The 22,735-nt window shown below is 47.8% G+C and overlaps 2 protein-coding genes across 5 annotated transcripts in view; one reads left to right on the top strand and one right to left on the bottom strand.

Moving 5' to 3' along the window:
• Lrig1 (leucine rich repeats and immunoglobulin like domains 1) overlaps positions 1–11,225 on the top strand; it is a 101,781-nt gene extending 90,556 nt beyond the window's left edge. For 2 of the 3 annotated variants that reach the window (XM_090323755.1, XM_090323772.1), the window contains exons 11-19: positions 142–213; positions 3,516–3,679; positions 5,255–5,575; positions 6,690–6,971; positions 7,181–7,600; positions 7,977–8,102; positions 8,772–8,918; positions 9,396–9,644; positions 9,739–11,225. In XM_090323755.1, the coding sequence (XP_090179881.1) occupies positions 142–213; positions 3,516–3,679; positions 5,255–5,575; positions 6,690–6,971; positions 7,181–7,600; positions 7,977–8,102; positions 8,772–8,918; positions 9,396–9,644; positions 9,739–9,998 (2,041 nt within the window). In that variant the 3' untranslated portion in view covers positions 9,999–11,225. The remainder of the gene's footprint in view (positions 1–141; positions 214–3,515; positions 3,680–5,254; positions 5,576–6,689; positions 6,972–7,180; positions 7,601–7,976; positions 8,103–8,771; positions 8,919–9,395; positions 9,645–9,738) is intronic. The other variant, XM_090323763.1, reaches the window with a different exon arrangement.
• A 561-nt stretch (positions 11,226–11,786) lies between these two features.
• Positions 11,787–22,735, bottom strand: part of Slc25a26 (solute carrier family 25 member 26) — a 73,799-nt gene continuing 62,850 nt past the window's right edge. For both annotated transcript variants that reach the window (XM_090323742.1, XM_090323751.1), the window contains 4 exons: positions 21,535–21,604; positions 15,897–15,961; positions 14,780–14,853; positions 11,787–12,114 (listed from right to left, as the gene is read on the bottom strand). In XM_090323742.1, coding sequence (XP_090179868.1) covers positions 11,997–12,114; positions 14,780–14,853; positions 15,897–15,961; positions 21,535–21,604 — 327 coding nt within the window. In that variant the 3' untranslated portion in view covers positions 11,787–11,996. The remainder of the gene's footprint in view (positions 12,115–14,779; positions 14,854–15,896; positions 15,962–21,534; positions 21,605–22,735) is intronic.

Below are 22,735 nucleotides of genomic sequence, written 5' to 3'. Positions count from 1 at the left end.
TTTCTGGGTGCTCATGTGAACGTAACAAGTAGGAGCCCCTCAAAGGAGCCATGGGATTGTCTGTGAAACACAACTGTCCTAGAAAATCCCTGCATGTCCTCGCTGACTCCAGAGGGACTTCTGCATGTGTTTGTGTTCCAGGAACCTGGGAGAGAATGCCATCAGGTCTGTTCAGCCTGATGCCTTTGTGAAGATGAAGAATCTTAAAGAGCTGTAAGTACTGGGGATTCCATGGCTGTCTTTTACTTAAGTGGATACTTGCAGATTGAGAAGAGAAATGCTTGGTTATACTTGTAATAAGTAACCATTTATAGGTGGATGCAAGCTATGTTGTCATTCAAAGAAAAATGCCCCGTGCAGCTCACAGTGAATCAGGGTGGCAAACACTTAGGAGTGTGTTCTAGCAGAAAGCAGCATAAATAATACACAACAAATAGGTGTGTCTGGGCACCTTAAATTCATAGTGGCAGCAACAGGCAGTGGGCCTGCAGGCTGGAGTTTGTGCACACTTCTGTTCTAGATGATATGAAATAAAGCTGCTTCTTTAGGAATTCACTCCTTTATGTCATGGACAAGGGCTCATCTTTCAGGTTTACAATGAACAGGATTTCTTGCTGGAGCTGGGCGAGGCATAGGTGTTGATATCCAGTCACACCAGGCTCAAAGCCCTGGTGGTTGGCAGTACTCATGGGGACCCACTTCCCCGGACTTCCCCGTAGACTCCGGAGGGACAAGACAGAGGGTCATTGCTACTCAGGTAGCAATATCACATTCTTCTCTGTGTGATTCTGAAGATCAGGCCCCTAAATTCTAGCTGTAACTGTTTTCAGGTGTGACTCTGGCTGCTAACAGTGCTTTTAAGAAGAGGCCAAAGGGCAGCTTTTTGTGTCCCAACCTCAGCCTATTGCTGAGGCTTCTCCTGCTGCAGCTTTGGTTCCCAGTCCTGTGACTGCTGAGCACACACTCTTGTCCAGTGGCGTTCACAGCAGGCTCACTTAGCCCCTTCCCTGCTTGCAGCCTCAGTTCCTGACTGTCCCAGATAGAACATGCAGGATTCTGTAGTTCTCATTCCAGGGAAGGGGCCTGATGATTCGAGGCCAGATCCATGATAAAGCAAGTACAGTGATCCATGACTGTAACAGATCAGTGGGGAACCAGTTCCTGATCGCTCACGGTAGAGTTCTTCAAGCTTTCACATATTACCTTAAGGTCAGAAACATTTTAATTAAAGCAGAAAGGAGAAGAGACCAATTTTTAGGCTGTTAACAAAAACACCCTCCCCAGGCACACCAGTGCTTGGGCCTTGGTCTCGTGCAAGTGCCAGCCATGGCTGGTCCTGGCCCCCATTGTCTGATGGGAGAAGCAGGTCAGTTGTACTCGGTCACTTTCCTCCCCATCAGATGACAGCAGGTTGTAATGTTCACTTAGTCATCCTCTGGGTAAATTTCCACAAGCCATGATTGGAAACACACTTTCAGCTGGACTCATGAAAACGCAGTGTGCAAGCCAGCAGTGAGCTGGTGTGGGAACCTCAGATGGCAACTCAAGAGGCCAAACACCAACAGAGTGAAGAAAGCAGGACAGGCGTCTGTAGAGCCTGGGGCTGCTTTCATCCCATTATCCAGTCTAGCCTTGGTCTAGAACTCGGGGAGTGTTCAGGGAACTAGTGTCTTCACTACTGTCTGGTTTCCCATCACTGAGCCTCCCGTTCCGAAGGGAACCTCTCCAAGGTGAGCTTCACTGGGGTAAGGGCCTAGCACATGTTCCAGATGTGGTATACTCTAACCCTTTCCATCCACATTGGATGAACTGAAGTCAAATTTGTTTTCTGTAACTTGTTGCCGTGCCTTCAGTTACAGATGTTTCTGTCCCTGCGTAAGTGATTTGAGTCACAGAAATGGCCTGGCCTTTTACTCTAGGCTGTCATGTTTACACACACACACACACATGCTCTTTCAGTGGGGGCTGACAGCACCTTCATCAGGCCTGGCACAGCCAGCCCAGCACCACATAGAGCTCATTCCTGCCGTGTTCCCCTCCCTGCCTGTGGTCACCACCACATCTCATGGGTGGCAGTAATGGCTTCACTATCTCTGTGATGGACAGGCTTTAGCAGCCAGAAGAGCAGGCCTATCAAGTGGCTGCTTTTTTAGTGTCTGAGGACAGTGGTGACTGGGGAAGGGGCAGATGGCATAACAAATGTCTGGTGTGATGTGTAGGTACTCAGCATGCTTACAGCATACAGGTTGGCAGTTCATGGACCGGGGAGCCGGCATGTTTCTTCTTGATCTTGTCCCTTGTCTTGGGCTGGCCATTGTTCTTTAAGCCTTGAGATTGGTTCTCCGGGATGAAGGTGGTTCAACTCTAGGTGCCTTATCTTCAAGTGACTTCCCAGGGAAGAATGTCCACTCAGATGGCTATCCAATTCCTGTTTTTTGTTTTTGCCAGTCCTGGGCTTGAGCTCAGGGCCTGAGCACTGTTCTTGGGCTTTTCTCAAGGCTAGCACTCTGCCCCTTGAGCCTCAGCACCACTTCCAGCCTTTTTCTATGTATGTGGTACCAAGGAATTGAACCTGGGTCTCTGTGCATGCTAGGCAGGCACTCTACCACTAGGCTAAACTCCCGGCCCCTAATTCCTGTTTGAAAAGCTTGTCATCGGTTGCTGAGAAATGAAAGGAAAATAAGAGTTTGTTTTCCTTGGAGCTCCACAAAACCAAGCTGAGCATTTTCATGATCCGTGGGCAGTGGCATTTACCCAGTATGCACTGCGGGTAGAGACGAGTATCCGAGCAAGGGGCAGAATGATAGTGAGGCTTGTTTGTTTGGAAGTAAAAGGCATGTGGCATGGCCTGACTAGAAACCTGACAGCCGTTCAGGACCAGAAGACTTCCCTGACTTTGCTGCTGATTTCAGATCAAAGTTTTAGGTTGAGTCTTGAAGTTTTAAGTGGCTTATTAAAAAAGTGGAAAAACCGGGGCTGGGAGTTTGGACTAGTGGTAGAGTGCTTGCCTAGCATGCATGAAGACCCGGGTTCGATTCTTCTGTACCATATACATAGAAAAAAGCTGGAAGTGGTGCTGAGGCTCAAGTGGTAGAGCTTTAGCCTTAAGAAAGTTCAAGGATAGTGCTCAGGCCCTGAGCCCAAGCCCAAGATTGGCAAAAAAAAAAAAAAAAAGATGGAAAAACCATACTGTGCTTTTGTCACTGTCAGGTGTATCTGGGAGGGTGTATAGGCCTTAGAACAAGGGTAACACGCAGGTGACTGGTGCTGCAGGTGCCATCTCTGGACCAGCGTCTGGCAATCAACAGGGCCTGGTTCCACCCTGACCTCCACACATAGCTGCACCTCAGCAGAATGCCCAGGGAGACTGCACACAGTAAACGCAGTTCGGCATCACCAGAGAGGAGCCTGAATAAAGCTTATCCCCGATAACATCAGAAACTGACCAGGGCAATGGGTTATTCTGCACATCACACATCTCCCGGCCCACACGAAACCTCTGCTTTGTCTTTCAGCCGCATCAGCAGTGAGAGCTTCCTATGTGACTGTCAGCTGAAATGGCTGCCACCATGGCTTGTGAGCAGGACACTGCAGGCCTCTGTGACAGCCACCTGTGCCCACCCAGAGCTGCTGAAGGGCCAGAGCATTTTCTCAGTGCCTCCAGAGAGTTTTGTGTGTGGTAAGACAGTCTTGTTCTTTTTCCTCAGGAAGGCAAGGAGCCAGGAGGAAACCTCAATGTGGAAGTGATTCCTGGGGGCTGGGAAAGTGCAGCCCATGTTTACAGCTCGCCGGTGCCTGTAATTTCTGAAACCACACACAACATTTGCTGTGCGGTGCCTTGTTATGTGGTTCCTGGAGTACGTGCATTTCACCAAAGGAAGTAGAGTGGGGTCAGCTACACATGAGAGTAATTGTTGCAGGGAGATGGCTCTGCCGCTGGGCTTGGCTGTGACTTTAGTGTCTGAGGCTGAGGTTTGAAAGTGTTTCTTTTCAGCCCATAGAGTGAGAGGTTAAACACAGGAAGAGTGGGTCTCAGGAGGCCCGCCACCATAGTAAAAACAATCCCTCATGCTCTTTCTCTGCATCACCGAAATCTTCCTGGTCATTGAGTCTTTGGGGGTCTTCTTGTGGAGCCCCTGTTCTCTACACGAAGTGCTTGAGAAGACCAGAGCGCGTGGCTCCCTGGTGCCTCAAGTCAGCATAACGAGGCTTGACTGCATCATTAGCTGTATTGGGTAATGTTTGTGTAGCATTGTCACCGTATTTGGTGATTCTAGAATTCCCTTTTTGGTCTGGTTGCTTTTGAGATTGGTTCTTGCTTTCTGTCCCAGACACCACAGTCCTCCTGTCCACACTTTCTTCAGTTGCAAGGATGACAGGTGTGTTGCGAATTTCTTCTGTTGAGGTAGAGGCCGCTTGTAAACTTCTTCGACTAGGCTGGCCTGGCATCATGTTCCTCCCAATCTCAGCCTCCTGAGTAGCTAGGATTATAGGCATGAGCTACTGTACCCAGCTGCTGGGCATTTTCAGAGCCTACTTACGAGGATCTCCTTCACCTTGTTTTGGTTGGCCAGCCTCTTGTTTGTCCCTCTTGTCTGCGGTCACCTCAGCAGCAGTGTTAACCTTAGCAGCCTGTTTTATGACATGCCCAGTGACAGGTAGGGCGACCTCTGCTGAGCATACTCCATAAGGCCAGATACATGCAGCTTCATGAGAGAAGCTTTCAGGTTGCTGCCAAACAGAATACAGTTGACAGTGTCTTTTATTATTAGACCACGTGGATCCTTCAGTAGATGCCAACTGATGGGCTTCATGTCGTAGACCCTAAGTTGAAACACTGAAGAGCTGACTTTTCTTATTGAGATAGTCATTTTTTTGATGCAGTACTCATGGGTTGTGATGAGCATTTGACTTTCAGAAATCTGAGTTGTGACCCTTGTTGTGGGTGTTTTCATTATTTGAGTGGGGACAGGGATTTTTGAAAGTCCAAACATTCTGGAGGTTACTAACGCCCAAACCCTTTCTGAGTAGGATCCGTACAGCCATGACTGTAATGCCCGTCTCTGTTCTGTGTGGAGCCAGTTGGCTTGATGATGGACTAGTCATCCAGGAGTGGGTGTGGCCTGAGAGCCACAGGGTGGCTCAGTGTCCCCTGTAGGTGGTTGTGCGCCCCGCTCAGCATCTGCCCCCGTCTCTTGCTGGGTCCTGTGTGGGGGACGAGCCTGGCGTCTCACTGTTGACTCTTCTTGCCTAGATGACTTCCCAAAGCCGCAGATCATCACGCAGCCCGAGACCACAGTGGCGGTGGTGGGCGAGGACATCCGCTTCACATGCTCCGCCGCCAGCAGCAGCAGCTCCCCTATGACCTTTGCCTGGAAGAAGGACAACGAGGTCCTCGCCAACGCGGACATGGAGAACTTCGCACATGTCCGTGCGCAGGATGGGGAAGTGATGGAGTACACCACCATCTTGCACCTCCGTCACGTCACTTTCGGGCACGAGGGCCGCTACCAGTGTGTCATCACCAACCACTTCGGCTCAACCTACTCACACAAGGCCCGGCTCACTGTGAACGGTAGGACAAGATGCATGACCCACACCCTCACTGCCTGGTTGGCAGTGTAGACATGCCGGTGGTGGCAGCAGACTCATGGCCTCTTTGGGCTTGAATCTTTAATCTGAGTTTGCCCCAGATTGGTCGTTTATTATTTGGTTTCCGTGTCTGAAGCCCTAGTTATTTCTAGTTCTGACAGTTGTGAATTTAAACCTTGTGTTTTGACCTGTCAGAAGTCTGGTTTCCAGCCTCTAAGCATCTTTGCATCCTGGGGAAGATGTTTCTCTTTGAATAGATGGTACAGCCGGAGGCCAGCCCCAAGTGGGGACCTGTCTCCACTACAGGCCTGGAGAGCAGGGCCAGAGGGAATCCGTGTCAGGAGGCTGTATGAGGTGCCTTGCAGCCTGCCGAAGCAGCTTTCTTCAGGAGGCTGGGAGAGAGGGAGGGGAGGGGCGATAGTGTGAGCAGGCAGCTCGCCAGGCCAGGACCCATCATCGAACACGTGGTGAAGTGGTGACTTAGATTACCAAATGTGCTGGCTCATTCTGCGCTGTCGGGCACATTCTCTGCCACGTGTAGCCTGGGCAATCTTGGTTTATGCTAAAAGCACCCTCAGGGTTTCCTGTAGGCTTGGAAACAATTAGTTTTCACCAAACTGGCTTTGGTAACAGCTGGAGCTTAGTGCTGACCATCCTGTCAGCATTAATACTGAGCTAAATCTCGGTGCTAGGTTTCTTGATAAGTGTGCCATCTACACCTGTCTGCCAGTTTCCCCAGGGTCAAGGTGTGCTGGCCCTTTCCTCTATGGTTGCATCTTCACCCAGCAAGGTCTGTGCGTCTCCCACTTTCTCATGGCGGGTACTTAAGGGCAAGTGAGCATCAGGCCCCTACTTCTGGGGACACCGCGGTAGACCATATAAGCTACAGAAGGCAGAATGTTCCTTTTCCATGGACGGTTGATGGCAGCCTAGCGTGCAGGAGAGGTTGAGGGCATTGTGCTCCTGACTCAAGATGGCAGTGCTGGACAGACATGGTCTGGAAGGTAGCAAGTGGACTCACAGGTGTCATGGCAATGCTCTCCGGAGGACTTCCCAGCCTTTACATTGGCCTCATAACCTCCTATCATGTTTTCCAGTTTTGCCATCATTTACCAAAATCCCCTACGACATTGCCATTCGGACTGGTACCATGGCCCGCCTCGAGTGTGCTGCCACCGGCCACCCGAATCCCCAGATTGCCTGGCAGAAGGATGGAGGCACAGATTTCCCTGCGGCTCGGGAGCGACGCATGCACGTCATGCCTGATGACGACGTGTTCTTCATCACAGATGTGAAAATAGATGATATGGGCGTGTACAGCTGCACTGCTCAGAACTCGGCCGGCTCCGTCTCAGCGAATGCTACCCTCACTGTCCTAGGTTAGGCTACTGAAAAGGTGGGGGGGGGGGCGGTGTCATGGGGAGACTGAGGCTCTTGAATACTTTCCTGGAAGTAAGGTTGTGAGACAGCTCTACAGAGCATGCTGCGGTTGTTTCATTTGTAAAATGATCCCAGATGGCCTCTGATGAATGGCAGGTGGGACTGCGGGCACGAGGATAAACACCCAGTCTCCACTTCCTTCTCGCAGAGACCCCATCCTTGGCAGCACCCTTGGAAGATCGGGTGGTGTCTGTGGGAGAGACCGTGGCCCTGCAGTGCAAAGCGACCGGGAGCCCTACACCCCGCATCACGTGGTTCAAGGGGGATCTTCCCCTGAGCCTGACCGAGCGGCACCACTTCACCCCAGGCAACCAGCTGCTCGTCGTTCAGAATGTGGTAGCGGAGGACGCAGGCCGGTACACCTGCGAGATGTCCAATACCCTGGGCACGGAGCGGGCGCACAGCCAGCTGAGCATCCTGCCCACCCCTGGCTGCAGGAAGGATGGGACCACGGTGGGGCTCTTCACCATTGCCGTGGTGTGCAGCACTGTCCTGACGTCGCTTGTGTGGGTGTGCATCATCTACCAGACCAGGAAGAAGAGCGAGGAGTACAGCGTCACCAACACAGGTCCTGCCCCAGGGCCCCGGGCTTGCAGGGGAGGGAGAAGCAGAGGCGGGCATGCAAGGTGGGGTGTCCCCGAGAACCTCTCGCCTCCGGGCAAGCTGGGGCTTCGTAACACTTCACAGGGTTACACTTTTGTCAGGTTCAGCCCCCTTCCCGTATGTTGAAGACCCCAAGACAGCTGACTGCCAGTCTTATACACCTGGGGCTGAGGAAGGATGAGCAGGCTCCCAGCAGTCTCTCACACCCATTCCATCCCATCTCGCTGCACAGCCTTGGTGGCCCACTGGGGGGGGGGGGGAAGTTCTGGGTCTGACTGACAGTGATGGGTGTCTACATTCCTCACTGTTGTCCTCACGTTCACCATCTTTTCTCCTTGCAGATGAAACCATTGTACCACCAGATGTTCCGAGCTACCTCTCGTCTCAGGGGACACTCTCTGACAGGCAGGAAACTGTGGTCAGGACCGAGACCGCCCATCATGCGAATGGGCACATCGAGAGCAATGGTAGGGTCTCAGGGCTCCACAGGACCATGTGCACGTGTAGCAAACAAGGCTGTGGGGTTGACACGTCCTGCTGTCTTGATTTAGCCATGCCCTGTTCAAGTTTAATATTTTGTCCCAGGAAGTCACAACCTTGGGCTTAGCACTAAATCTCCCATCAAGAGAAGGGAGGGCTGCTGGGCACAACCTTGCATCTCAGGGCTGCGCAGGCGCCTTCCATGCCCTAGGTCCACCCAACCATGCACCATAATAGGGGAAAAAAAAATAACAAGACTGTCCATACAGAGTTCATAGACTGTTCCTAAAAGCCATTTGTCTCTATAAACAGTACCGGGTACCATATTACAAGTAGAGATGACTTCATGTGATGATGTAGGTAGGGTCTATTTAAAATAAAACATACTGCATCATTTTATAAGGGACCTGAGCACCGTTGTGTGCTTAGACTGCTTTCTAAAAGCTCTCAAGGAGCGGAGGTAGCTACGTCAGTTGGTGGGGAACTCTGAGCAGTCCCCAGGAGCTGGCCACTGGGTAGACGTTAAAAAGCAAGCGCTGCAGGGCGTCTTTATGGCACCATCCATAGTCCTGAAGCAGATGTGTGGGTGGAGACTGTTGTTACAGCTTCGCCACTTGCCTCTGGGAGGCTCACTGCTTGTGGGGACTCCATTGCAGGTGTCTGTCTGAGAGATGCCAGCCTCTTTCCAGAGGTCAGCATTCATGGCCTTGCATGTAGGCAGCCCAGGCTCTGCGTGGGATATAACAAAGAGCCCTGGAAAGTGGTGGAGAAAGCCAGTGGGACCCATGGTCTACACAAGATGGGTAAGAGATGCTTTCATTGGGGAATTCTGGAATCAAACTGGGGTGATCTACTAGTGTAAAGCGGACACTCAGTAAGAAGCCTGAGAGTGTATTTTCCTTTTGGTATCTTTTATAAACATTTTTGGTGAGCACAGAAGAAAGGAGCCCATGGCCTCATCTATGCTAATCAAGCACTTAAGCATTGTGCTACGTTACTCTTTCACTGGAGCCACACTTCTGAATTGTTCAGAGTTCATTAAACCCTAGGCAACCCACCTGGAGACTGCCAGAGCACGATGCATTCCAAGTCCCACATTAACACGTCACTGCAACAGATTCTGTGCTTCACTGCAGCCTTTTCTGTGCATGCGCTCTAGTGGGAACGGGTACTACATGGGGAGTAGGCAGAGGACTCTCACCTTCTGGGGGTGGAAGATCGGACATGGACAGAGAGGCTGTGGGCCATGGTTCTGACCAGTCTCTGGTCCTGTCTCTCAGAGCCCAGCAGCCCTGACATGGATAGCTACTCCAAAGAACAAGCCTTGTCGACTCAGCCTGTGTCTAGAGACAGTGCGCAGCCCAGTGGCCAGGAGCCCAGGCTGACTCACCGAGAACACTATCCACACTGTGCCCACAGTGGGACTGTGGACAGCACGCTCACTGACTGCACAGCACCTCTCTACCCCAGCAACCACGACAGAATGCTGCCATCCGGGAAGCAGCAGCCAGTGGCCTCGGATGGAAAAGGTAATTTTGCCAGAGGAGCCAGTGGTGGGTGGGCTGGGGACCACTTGTATGGCCAGTGCAGAGACCCTGATGCACACATGCTTACTTTTCTTAGGGGATTCTTCGTGGACTTTAGCAAGGTTGCATGACCCGGACTCCACAGACTTGCAGCCTTCATCTGCATTAACTTCGGGGAACCCAGATGTCACGAATGACCCCGTGGGCTTTCCTCCTGTCCCCAGTGAAGCCCAGCACTTGCTTATTTCCAATGGCCATCTCCCCAAGACCTGTGACTCCAGTCCTCAGCCCATACCACTGACAGGAGAGCTCCCCGGGAAACGGAGGGGACCCTTGCTACTGTCACCGAAAAGCTAGGCTTTGCCTACCTCAGCTCCTGTATGGGTGCACAGAAAGGAGGTGAGGAAGCTGGAGTTCGAGCGTTACTCATCTGTACATAGTTCCTACTTCCTGCGGAGGTGATCACAGGATTCACATCTGCAGCACAGAAATGCAAGAGGTGGTGTACAGAGGCAGAAATATTTGATACCATTGTACATAAGAGTTTTCAGAGATTTCATATATATTATATATCTTTTACAGAGGCTATTTTAATCTTTAGTGCATGGTTAACAAAGGAATTTGACTATTATTTTTTCATATCAGGTTGCTGTTTTGAGGAGGGTCAAGAAATAGTTCTGGTGCCTTAATGCATGGCTGGAATTCAGAGGTGAACAAGTGCATTTGTTTCCCGGGAGGGTAGGAAGGTTGCTAAGTCTGTGGCTTTTATGTGCAGCAGCGGCACCACCACCCACAGACACAACCTACCTGGAGAGTAGGTGTGGGCAGCGAAGGACCTCTGCCTGTAATCCTCCCTTTGGAGAGGAGAACGAGGGTTGGTCGTCCTCGCTGAGACTGGGTCAGCAATGCCTGCCTTCTTCACAGCTCATTTTGTGATGAAAGCAAATGTGGTCTTGTCAGCCAGTGTCCTTGGATTGTTACGAGTTTTTACTAAGGTAAAGGCTGCTGGTGTTGTTACCTGTGGATTTTTTTCAATAGTTTTTAGTCCTGCTAATGAAATGCCATACCAGGAACAACGACGACATTCTCACTTTTCAGGGCTAGCTTATTTCTACTGAGGAGCAGGCCCGTCCCCTCCTCCTTCGAGCAGAAGGAGCTGGGCTCACACCATACAAGATTCAGCTGTAGACCTGAAGCTATTATTTGCACTTTGAGACCTACCCATCTTGTGCCAACGTGAAAGTCAGTAAAAATTACATTGAACCAAGGTCCTTAAAATGTCAGAAAACAAGTTCTTTTAGCCAGAGTCCTGAAGGAGGAACTCACAACACGTCCCCTGTCCACAAAGGTAAGCACAGTCAATTCAATATGCTGTTCTCAGCAGTTAACTAATGTTACTTCCATGAGATATGTGAATTTGCTGCTTCTGAGAGGCAATGTGAAAAAGGAAGTATTACTTTTATGTACAAAGTTATTTATTTATAGAAATTTTGGTACAATGTACATTGAGAAACATGTAAAATATTGAAGTGTCTAACAATGCTGTTGAAGTGTCTTTAATAAAGGTTCATTTATAAGTGTTAATTACCCCTTCTCTATCATTAATTCCGGAACTCTTTCCCTTACCAATGCAAGGTACTTACACAAAGTGCAGTCACAGTGGTTCCCCAAGGAAGACATATAACAACATGGCCAGATTCCTGAGATATAACCTGATTTTTCAATATAGAGTCCTGAACTCCCAAAGGATTCTAACCTCACACCTTGGGCACAAAAAAGCCATGATGCTGAAGCGACCTATTCCCTATTGGGGCTCTCCACTGGGCCTCGCCTCTGGGCTTCCATGTAGCACAAATGTACTGCACACTTCTCTGTAAAACACCACCCTGTTTTCCTAGGGAAAAGCTGAGGTGTTTAAAACCAAGAGTGAGAAGGTGTGCCATACACCTACCCACAGATCTTTCCTTCCCCATTTGAACTGTCATACAACAGGCCAACTAACTCGGGGGAGAAACACCCGCATGCACAATTTCTGCCCAACTCCTGCCATTCTTTTCACAGTGAAGGCACCTACCTTCCAGTGAATCCCCCAAACGAAATGGAAGATCACACAGGGGTCAAAAGAAAGCTCTGACGGTCCTGGCCTCAGCAATACCAAGTGTATTTATTGAAGGGGGGGTAGAAGGGTCTCAGGGCTTCATGGCCATGTTTCCTCATTCTGGCCATTGGCAGGTGACACACTGTCAGTGTTACAGTCACAGCACTGCACCCTGCACAAGGCTCAGCAGCCGCTCAGCAAATGGCAGATCTGCAGCGCACCCTTCCCCGTGGAATTACGCCAGCCATGCCTCTGTGTCACGGACTCTTTCTGCTCACTTGTAACAGCAAGCTGCGGGTCTGGTCATAAGCACCCAGAAAGATGAAACCTCCCAGGCTGATGGCTGCCATTCGAGGGACCACACCTGCAAATAATCTAGGTGAGAAGAAGAGTCAGTTGTGTAAAACTGCCCCCTGGAGGGGGACCAAGTTCCATTCCCCAGTTGGCACATGGCAGCTGCAGCTGCATAGCTTACGTTGTGCACACAGCACATAGGAAGCGATACAGGAGCAGGGCTCGAATACCAGTAGTCAAAGCTAGAGGGCATGCCCATGGGACAGGAGCATTTTTTGTGTGTATCATGGGCATTGTCCCTGAGCTCTTCAGCTCAGGGCTGCCACTCTACCTTTGAGCCAAGCCCTACTTCCCATTTTCTAGAGGTTAATTGGAGATAAGAGTCTGTGCCCAGGCTGGCTTTGAACCTTGATCCTCAGATCTCAGCCTCCTGAGGTGGTAGGATTACAGGTGTGAGCCACTGTGCCCAGCAGAAGCAGGATTTTGAACCATTCTGTTGCTCCTGGCAACTCGTCACATTTTTCCCTCAGAGACCCATAATTAGCATGCCACAGAAGAAATGGCACCTGTGCACCTGTTTGCCTGGTCAGTCTAATGACAGGCAGGAGAGGCATGGGGCTGTGGCAGGAGAGTAACACCACTTCATGTGTCCAGTCCCTGGGCAGTAAAAGTACCCAGCCAAGGTAGCCGGTGGTACATAGGAGCCACGCTGAATAATGCCAACAGAACACAATGGCACTAGGAATGAACACTGGACTTCGTTACTCAGTGTGCCCAACAGTTACGTACAGGTAGTCCTAGCCAGTCACTGAGGTTGGGCGCTGCGGACTCACACCTGTAATCCTGCTGCTCATGAGGCTGAGATACAAGGATTGAGGTTCCAAGCCAACCTGGATAGAAAAGTCTACAAAACTCGTCTGTTAACAATAAAACCAGGGCATAGGGGTGACTTGAGTTCAAGCCCCAGCACAAAAACAAGAGAAAATGATGTTCACTGTGACATTCACAAATCTACAAAGGACCCTTGCCTGTTATACGAGTCCTGCCATAGTATAAACAGTACAAGACCAGGCAGCTGATAAGGATGTAGACACAACCATAAAAAAATGTATAATATAGGGTAGCAGCAACAAGCCCATTTGACCACAGATTTTAAAAACTGCAAATGAAGCAGACTTGACCTATGACAGAGTCATAGCAGCTTCTACACACACACAGCTCTAGGGTTACAGGGAGAAGACTGCAAACCAGGTCTAGGGCAGAAAACTGTTGGGCTGTGCTAGCAGGCACATGTGTTGGAGATTCAGGAAACCTCTATGCCCGGCTGGATGGTGGTGGAGGAGGTTGAAAGCTGCCAGGAAGGAAATCCCTGAATACTTGCAGCTCCCAGCTACTGGCAGTCTCAGAAGTCAACCAGCCCTTCCAGCCAACACTCAGCACCTCTGAGGAAAGTGAGATCTCACCACAGAGCCCCTGATCATGAGTGACGCTGGATTTAAGTCGTTGGGGATAACCAATGCCAAAATATACTTGTAAAGAAGGAAAGGTTGCTCAGCTCTGTGTTACACAGAGGTATGCACCTGAGGTCATTTGATGATAAAATATACAAGACCGTTGTGTCTCTTTCTGGCCTGAAACAATGCATTTCCTCTGCCTTGCCCTACCAAGGGAAGGAGTGGGGGTGAACAGAAGCTGGGCTGCAGAAGGCTGTACCTGCCTGTGCTTCAGCCTTCTACCTTACTGAGCTCAGCAGTTTCCAACTGTGAGCTCTATGGTTCCTGGCAAGAGGCACAGGGAAGCTGCGCACCGTTAGGTGCTGTGGTTTTGTTAGGTGACAGCAGAATCTACTGTCATACCTGCAGCTTTAAAATACAGTGAATACAGAGAGCATTCCAACCCAACCTGGTGGCAGACTTGGGAGGAGGGCAGGGCTGGGTTCCAGTGACCACCAATCATAAGCGGCTAAATGTACAGCATTTTGCAGAGGCCAGGCACACAGGGAGAGCTGGGCAGAAGCAGTTCTTACATGAAGATTACAGTCACAGGCTGCATGTAACATTGTGGTCTCTCGAGATTCTAATGCAGCAGAAAAACTATGCTCGTTTCTACTAATCCTTTCTTTCGTGACTTCTGTTTAGACACCTATGTTTTTCTTACTATCTACAGTGTCAGAATAGGAACACAGCATCCAGATTTGCAGCCTGACAGCAGCAGGCTGGACTGGACACCCTGGTGTTCAGGAGACAATGCCACTGCAGTGGGTGGAAGCACACTGTAATATCTGCATAATGTCAACACGAACTACCATCAAAAGACCAAAAAACTCAAAATTACCTATTGACAAACCACATTCTTATCACAAGACAATGCATGGCAGGACCCTGCCACTATGAAGTTAAAATACCACAAACACGAAGACTTTCTTCCAAGCCACCTGAATCCCTATATCATATAACTGGAAGCTTATTTTACCAAGGCCGTAGCCATATGCTGGCCAGAATGTGAATGTCATCCATCGTCAAGACAGACAAGGTAGAGCCATGTGCTACCATATTGCATCAGGGTTGTGCTAGGTCACTATTGCACTTATGTAGCACTGAATACAAGTGGTAGACCCCAACCAGAACAGCAGAAGCGGGACCAGAAAAGTGTTCCTCTGATGGGTTCCTCTGATGCAGGGTAAAAGGCTAAGAAGAGTGGGTAGAGAAGGCAAAACCCTAACCCTGACCCTTTCCTCTGTCCTCACCCTGTCAATCCCTGTGTCCGCCAAACTCCATGCAGGGCAGAGAGCACGTTCCCACTAGCAGCACTGGAACCAGCCTGCAGGAAAAGACACAGAAGCTGTTACTGCTGGGGTGCTCAGACATTATTAAATGCACCATCCCCACTCCCCACTCAGACAGCTACAGCAGTTACAAACAGTGCAATGAGTTGCTCAGATATGAAACCTGGGTCTTGCTGGCCCAGCAGCATTCAAATTCAGACACACAAATAAGCTAACGTGGCCCCATGCCACAGAGGACACACACCTCCTGACTGCTGAGGTGAAAGATTGAGGGGGGTCAGGAATTGCAAAGTGGCATAACTGAAACACTTGTCTAAGCCAAGCACCTATGGCTCATGCCTGTAACCCTAGCTACTCAGGAGGCTGAAATCTGAGCACTGACATTTGAAGCTAGCCTAGGCATACAAATCTGAGATTCTTATCTCTGTAGTTAACTACCACAAAGAGGCATGGCTTAATTGGTAGAGGGACAAACCAGAGAAGGGGGCCTAGAATTCAAGCCTCCATTACATACACATACACACACACACACACGTCTAAACAGCTAGTAAACACGTGTAATAAAGAATACTATGTTTCATTTAAAACATAATCCATATTCTTACACTTGGTCTTGTCTCCCTATGTACCCAAATTATATACATATTGTGGTATCCTGTAAGGACAGGACTTTCCAATAACTGGTTTGGGTCTAGACATTTTATATGTGTGGCCTACCTTTAATTCCTCAGTCTAGTAGTCTATTTTTGTAAACACATTTTAGTAATTTTCCTAATGGTTCTGGCAACTATCAGAACTTATCTAGTCAACGATGGCCTCAGCAAAGAGCCTACATTCGTAGCTGTTGACTAACATGAAGCAAGTCAACCTGTCTGAACCCTAGGCTTGTCACCAGTAAAAACAGATTTGAAAATGTCATCACCAAGAAAGGCACTCAGGCCTATTTGCTTTCACGACGAAATGCTACCACCCGTTACCAGTAGTTGCAGGGATCCTGTGGCTATTGTTCTCAGCAGATACATTTCATTCCCTGTATTTATGTTCCTGTAATCCAACATCACAGTACTGTCCCACTTACCTTTGCCAGCATAATTCTTGTCTTTGCCACATCCAGAGGGGTGGTGACAACAGCTGCAAAGCCACCTGTGCACAAGACAACACAGAAGGGAGATGAGCTCCGTGTGCTAGGTGGCAGCTATGGCATTTTACAGTCCTTAGAGCTCTGCTGAAATCCCTGTAGCACCCTGGCTGCTCACTGCTTCAGGGAAGGAGTGCAGAATCTTTACCTGCAGGCTTCATTTCTTTTGCATAAATCTGGGGCCACAAATAAAAGAGACAAACGCAATGCATCCTCCCTAAGCTCTACAGTCCATCTTGGACTTTCAAGGAGAGTGCGTGTGGCCATGCACTCTTCTCCCTGTGAGAGGCACATAGCTCTCAGGTGGTCTCTGTGCCTCTCTAAGGCCGCTTTTCTACACAATCATTCCAAAATGTGCCTGATGTTTCTGTTCCACATAGAGCAAAAGGGAAAGTCATAAAAAGATATATTTATTGCATGTATGGCTGGATTCTTCAAGAGTAAATCCTTCGGTATTTCACAGACTCTTGGTAACAGCCCAGGAGTTCCTCTGCTTCCAGGCTTCTCTGCATCTTCAAATCCCACAAAGTTCCAGCAGGCATTCTGCCTTATGGATACCACCCTGTCTTCTCTCACGTTCTCCATCCGCATGCTGTGATGGCCAAATGGCCCACAGATTTTCCAACATGCACACATGAACCAAAAGACTTTTCTAGTTAGCTTAAACTACAGTTCATGGTTTCAATATTGCATTTAGTATGGTATGAAGATGTATTGGAAATCAAGAGGTCCTACAGAGAGAAATCATAAACTGTAAAGTGTTTCAGAAGTTTTGTGAGGGTCAAACACATCTAGAAACAGCTGTGTTCTCCCTCTGTGCATGAGAGGCATTTGATCTCTGCCAAATATATTTCCAAATGTGTGGCTGAAATAAGATCACTGGGGTAAACATCCAATTTCAGGTCACATTTGTGATGACACTTATGGAAAGGTATATTTATGCACTTATTTTCTAATTTAGTTAGCCATGCACATTGTTCTCTTTCCAGGTAAGGAGTGTCAATTAGCCAACCCTTTGTTAAGAACCTCCTTTGTTTAATCGAATTTATAATTTGAATTAAGAATATGTGAGATTTAGAAATATTTTACACTTCACAAATTTGTAGACCTGTTCCTAAGAATCCCACCCTTCAAAAAAAAAAGAATTGAGCAGGGCATGGTGGCTCACACCTGTAATCCTAGCTACTCAGGAGACTGAGATCTGAGGATCTCGGTTCAAAGCCAGCCCAGGCACTAAAGACCATGAGACCCTTGCCTCCAATTAACCACTAGAAAACCAGAAGTGGCACTGTGGCTCAAGGGACAGGGCAGTAGCATTGAGCTGAGGAGCTCAGGGACAGCACCCAGGCCAGAGCCTAAGCCCCACAACCAACCAAAAAAGAAAGAAAGAAAGAAAAAACAAAAGGGGACAAAAGCAACACACTCATATCATTCCATTTCCCTGAACCATTGCAATCATCAGCGGTTTCCCTGACCGGAAGCAAGGCCTTGCATGTCCTGGCCTTGCGCACAGTTCTCTGTAGTCAGGACTATGGCTTACAATCAGCTGTACCACGTGACCGGCCAAGGGTAAACTACAGACTCTCCAGTGACAGGACTTCATGAGATGCCCCCTGTGTGGGGGCAGGGCACTGACACTTCTGGAAGCCAACTTGCAGAAGGAGCAAGTAAATGCAGAGCCCAGAATGATTCTTATAGTCTGACTCCAGAACCATACAGCTCCTGGCTACTGGTTTAGTGCCTCAGTGTTCTCTGTAACAAGCAGACAAACCACGTCTAGGCAAGTATCTAGCACAAAGCACGGCTCACATAGAGTGCTGCAAGGAATCAGCTCCCCTGGGTGGACCGGGACAAAGGCGGCTTTCTTCCCAGCACTAGCCCACTGCACAGGAGACACTGAAAATGCTCAGTGGTTGCCCTGACAAGTATCTACATTTTTATAAACTGAAAACGTGAGCTCAGCCTCTAGAAGGCAGAGAAGAAGGGTGGGGCTGACACCTGCGCTGTGCTGGCTTCTGATCTGGCTCGGCTGTCACCATTTCCAGTGCTTCAGCTCCACAGGTGTTCTGAGTCCCATTTGTCCTCTTGCCAGGCAGGCCACACAGCATTTGTTTCCAAAGGAGTGCTCTTTCTATTACCTAAGACCCTGATATAAGACAGGCCAAATTAAATCTCATTTTCCTATTTGAAACTATCCTAAATCAGTTAAAACAGACTAAACATTACCCAGGAATGTAAGTATGGTTACATCAAATGAGACTATTCCAACCCCTTGCAAGTGTTTACCATCCTCCAGTGTGATGCCTGCCAAGGTTCTCTTACAAGTTTCTGCCTCACTCAGCCCAGAACATATGGCCCAAAACACATTCACTTCATGGGGCCACATTTTATCACCAGAATGGAAAGTGTTCTGAAAACATCGTTCACAAGGCAATTTGAAGGTCTTCAAATATCAGACTATAAAGCACAGACCTCCAGAGTTTCTCAAGAGGCTGCAAGAAGGACTTACAAAAAATAAGGTCTTATCAAAACATGGTCATAATAAGGGAGACGGTGAGTGAGGATTTAGACGAACAATGAGTAAGAAATACATAAGAACATACTAACAATCAGAAAGGAAGTAACTGGTACAGTGATTCAGGTTGCTTGCATGCTCCTGTCACACACATGAGATAATCTGGTGGTCTCCATTCAAGGTAGGTGACTGTCAGGCCAGAACTTGGTATAATCAAATGGCCTCTACTGCTTCCTTAGAAAACAGATGCCATCTTTACCTTCTTAGACAAATGAGCCGCTTCCCAAAATATGTCTGGAGCTATAACCTCTGAGCAGCGGCTGGGAGCGGTGGGGTTAGAGGGGAGAGATCAGGAGGCCACCCCTGGCAGCCTGCTATACCCGCTGCTTCTCCAGGCTTTCTGCTACTCCAGTGAGTGTGGGAAAACAAGTGCTCTGTCCAGCTCCCCTCACTCATGATCTCCACATGGGTGTCCCCAGCGCGCTTAATCGCATGTGTTAAGGACTATGTCAGGCATCCTTTGCTACCCACATACTCCTGTACCCTGTCGAGAATTTCAAACCTTACCTTCTCTCAGACAGGTGTTTGTTAGGAGACACTGATTAGAAACACCACAGCAAGTGGCATGAGCACTTGGAGAACTTCATGCTTTTGCACTCAGACATGAACTTGAAGTGAGAAAGCTGGCAAGTCCTTCTTTCCCCCTTGTTTAACCAGAAGCCAGGGGAATTTCTGAGCGTGACAACCCATCAACACCTGCCCCAAGAGGCAGCTTTGGCCATCTGTGCCAAGTAGTTTACAAAACAAGCACAAGCAAGGACGAGAGCTGAGGATGGCGCAGAGGATGGCTCAAGGCCATCAGTTAGCCAAGTTAACCTGGGGGGTGGAAGTTGGGTTCTTTGTGCATGCTAGGCAAGCACTCTACCACTAGGCCAAACTCCCAGCCCCAAGGCATTTTTCTGCTAACTATGTACATCTGTTGGCAATGGGATTTTTACATTTTACTTATCAGATAGAACGTCATCTGAAAAAAAAGATGACTACTTAAAATCTGTAAGCTATTAGAAGAAATTAGTCTGCACAGGGACTATTAGCACTGCTCTTTTAATGCATTTGAGAAGATGAACTATTCTAATAGCTTTTCATTTTCTCAGTTTTACTTATTATTGAAAAAGCAACAGCTATTTATGGAAGTATAGTCTTATAGATTGCAAAGCACTGACAACATACATTATTTACTTGGTCCCTGCAGAAAGTTCCTACAAAACAAGTACGGCAACTGGCACTAGGGAAGGCCATCATTTCTTGCTGGAGTTGGGGCAGACAAGAAACTTCTTGCTGACCTGAGACTGCAAGGTGGGAGAGTCCAGTGCAGCACCTTCGGCCCAGCTCCAGAACTCAGAGTCCTCAGCCTCTATGAGCCACGTGACCCGAAGGGGCTGGGATGGCCTGTTCCAATCACAGAGCAGAACTTTCCTTCCTTTCTCCTCAGCCAACTGTGCTTAGTCGAGGAAATGTGCTTATTCAGAAAATGGAGCTCTAACGAAGGCCAATTTCCACAATATGTACTGTCAATGCATGTGACAGCAAATCTTTGAATTTGCTATTTAAGGCATATGTATGGTCACAGGATATATACTTATTTTAACACATGGAAATTTTAGTGTTGCTAACTTGAAGTGGCCTTCCTTATCTAAGATGACTAAATTTCCATAATGCTCACTTTGATCAGAAACCCAAGAGGGAGTCAACAAAAATACACTCTTTCCTTAAATTAGGTAGGGAAGACCCCTGACTGCTGTGAAGTGAACAAAGACTACCCACTCTTTTAACACAGCTAATGACTGTCTCAGTGGAAACCATGGCCCATTCTAATCACTCCATGTTGGTGTCTTGTCTAGAGACAAGATTATTCCTGATGCGCACATCCATAATTACTATCAAAGATACTATGGAGCTGCTGTGGCTCAAGTTTGTAATCCTAACAATTTGGGAGGTAGAGAGCAAGGGATCCATGTTCAAGGGCAGCCTGGGCACATAAACTATTTTGAACAATTGCTAGACATGTAGCATGCACCTATTATGCCTGCAATGTTGAAAAGTAGATAGGAGGAGCACAGTCCAAGCCAGCCCAGGTATAAATTGAAAGCCTACCTTGAAAACAACAAATCCATAAAGGGGCCAACAGTGTGACTCAGGTGATAAGAGTATCTGCCTAGTAAATGTGAGTCCCTGAGTTCAAACCCCACTATCCAAAAAAAAAAAAATCCACTAAAATCATGATTTCTGTTGTTTTCCTAGTCACTATCAACAAAATGAATCCAGCAAACTGGAAAAGACTTATTTTCCAGCAAAATTGACCTAAATCTACCTACCCATCAACTCACTGTCGTACATCAAAACAACTGTAACTAGAATTCATCTTTATTTGTAATGACATGTGTTTCTCTCAGGCTTTAAGACCATCAGTCTCTTCTTTAAAGCACCTGAGTTCTCATGAAGACCTCCTAAAAGATTCACATGACTTAGGATGACATGACATGCGCATTGAGACTCTGACCTCGCTTTAATGTCCCCAAAGTGTCCAGATGTTTGAACGGCAGTTTCCGCCTATCGCAGTTCAGCCTTCAGTAAGCTGCAGAGTAGCCTGTGCTCTCCCAATACCAGTTAATCTGCAGTGCTGTCAGACATGTCACACCACCTGTGAGTCACAGCCAAAGTACTGCTCAAGGCAGACAGCTGCGCCAGCTCTGCTCCACCTTCCCACCCTCAGCAAGGCCTGCGCACAGAGGATTTCATAAGTCATTTTTATGATAAGGCAATGGCCTGAGTGAAATCTTTCATAAAGGTAAAAAGAAAAAAGGAAATTTGTCAAAAACTAATTGGTTGTCTTTCAGAGAGACACCTTTTTGGTACTTTCTCCCCCCAGGACACTCCTCTCAGCTAGTGAAGCTCTTCCATCTCAACAATCTGGAATGCCTAAAGAATGTTGTTTTTGCATAGTTAATATTTTCACATCCCCCCCCTCTTTGGTATTTCCCAGTATAACATAATCCTTTGCACCTGCAAAAGCTCCACAGACTGCTGACTGCCAAGAATCCACCACACGATCCTGCCGCCAGGACCAGAGGGCCTGTGTGGAAGGAGAAAGAAAAACACAAGTTACTGGATCTTTGCATTTATCGGAACCTGCTGTGGGTCAGCTCTGGGGATGGGAACCAAAGTGAGGAGCTATTTTGGTGGCATTCTTCACCGATGACCTCAGAGACTTTCCCAAGGACTTAACTTCATTCTAAAATAAGTCAAAGAAATGAGAGAGGCAGCTATGAGCCAGTGGGCAAAAGAAACATATTTCAGGGAATATTTTACACTTACACACACACACACACACACACACACACACACAAAATAAAGATGATATTCCCTAAAGACAATGAAGTGCTTTATATATTTATATATTTCCTATATAATTCTAAACATATATACTGCAATTCACAAAAGTTAGTTCTAAACAGGCATGCCAAATCCCTCAGTTCTTTTGAAAAATGTTATGAACATTTTAGGGATAATAATTCTATTATCTGAGTATTGATTTAAAAGTTGTCAAAGTTGCAAAATACCAGCTGTGAGTGAAAAAAAAACCTGTATGAATGTATGAGGCTGAGTTCAAGCACTAGCATAAACATATGCACATATACATATACCTATATCCATACATACTGATTCTAACAGCAGTTACAAAACACACTTTAACTCCTAGTGTCTTCCCCACAAATCTTCTCTCATATGTATTTTAATATTTTGTGATTTTCCATAGACAAAAAAGTTGGCCTCAGGTGTTATGTAACCTGTCAACATGTAAGCAGTAAGTTAGTGGTAAAACTGGGATGTGAATGGGGAAATGTGGTCTGAGATAAACAAGTGGATCCAGATCTAGGATTGTGGCTTTTTTTTGTTGCTGTTGTCATGGGGCTTGAACTATGGGCTTGAGTATTATCCCTGAGCTCTTCAACTCAAGGATACTGCTCTAGCATGTTGAGACTCAGTACCATTTCCAATTTTCTGGAGATTAATTGGAGCCTTATGGATTTTTTGTGGCTAGGCTGGCTTCAAACCGTAATCCTCAGATCTTAGCCTCCTGAGTAGCTAGTTTAAAGAGACTGGCTATTGAAAATATCCTTGGTTTTTCTTCTGTGCACATTAATGGATACACACATTCATAGACATGATCTCTCTATACAGACCAAGCTGGCCTTGAACTTAA

The sequence above is a fragment of the Megascapheus bottae genome, chromosome 2 (assembly GCF_031878675.1).
Source record: "Megascapheus bottae isolate mThoBot1 chromosome 2, mThoBot2.hap1, whole genome shotgun sequence".
In the NCBI taxonomy this organism is placed as follows: Eukaryota; Metazoa; Chordata; class Mammalia; order Rodentia; family Geomyidae; genus Megascapheus; species Megascapheus bottae.
The sequence above is the reverse complement of the archived record's forward strand: the minus strand, read 5'-3'. Positions and strand labels throughout refer to the sequence as shown.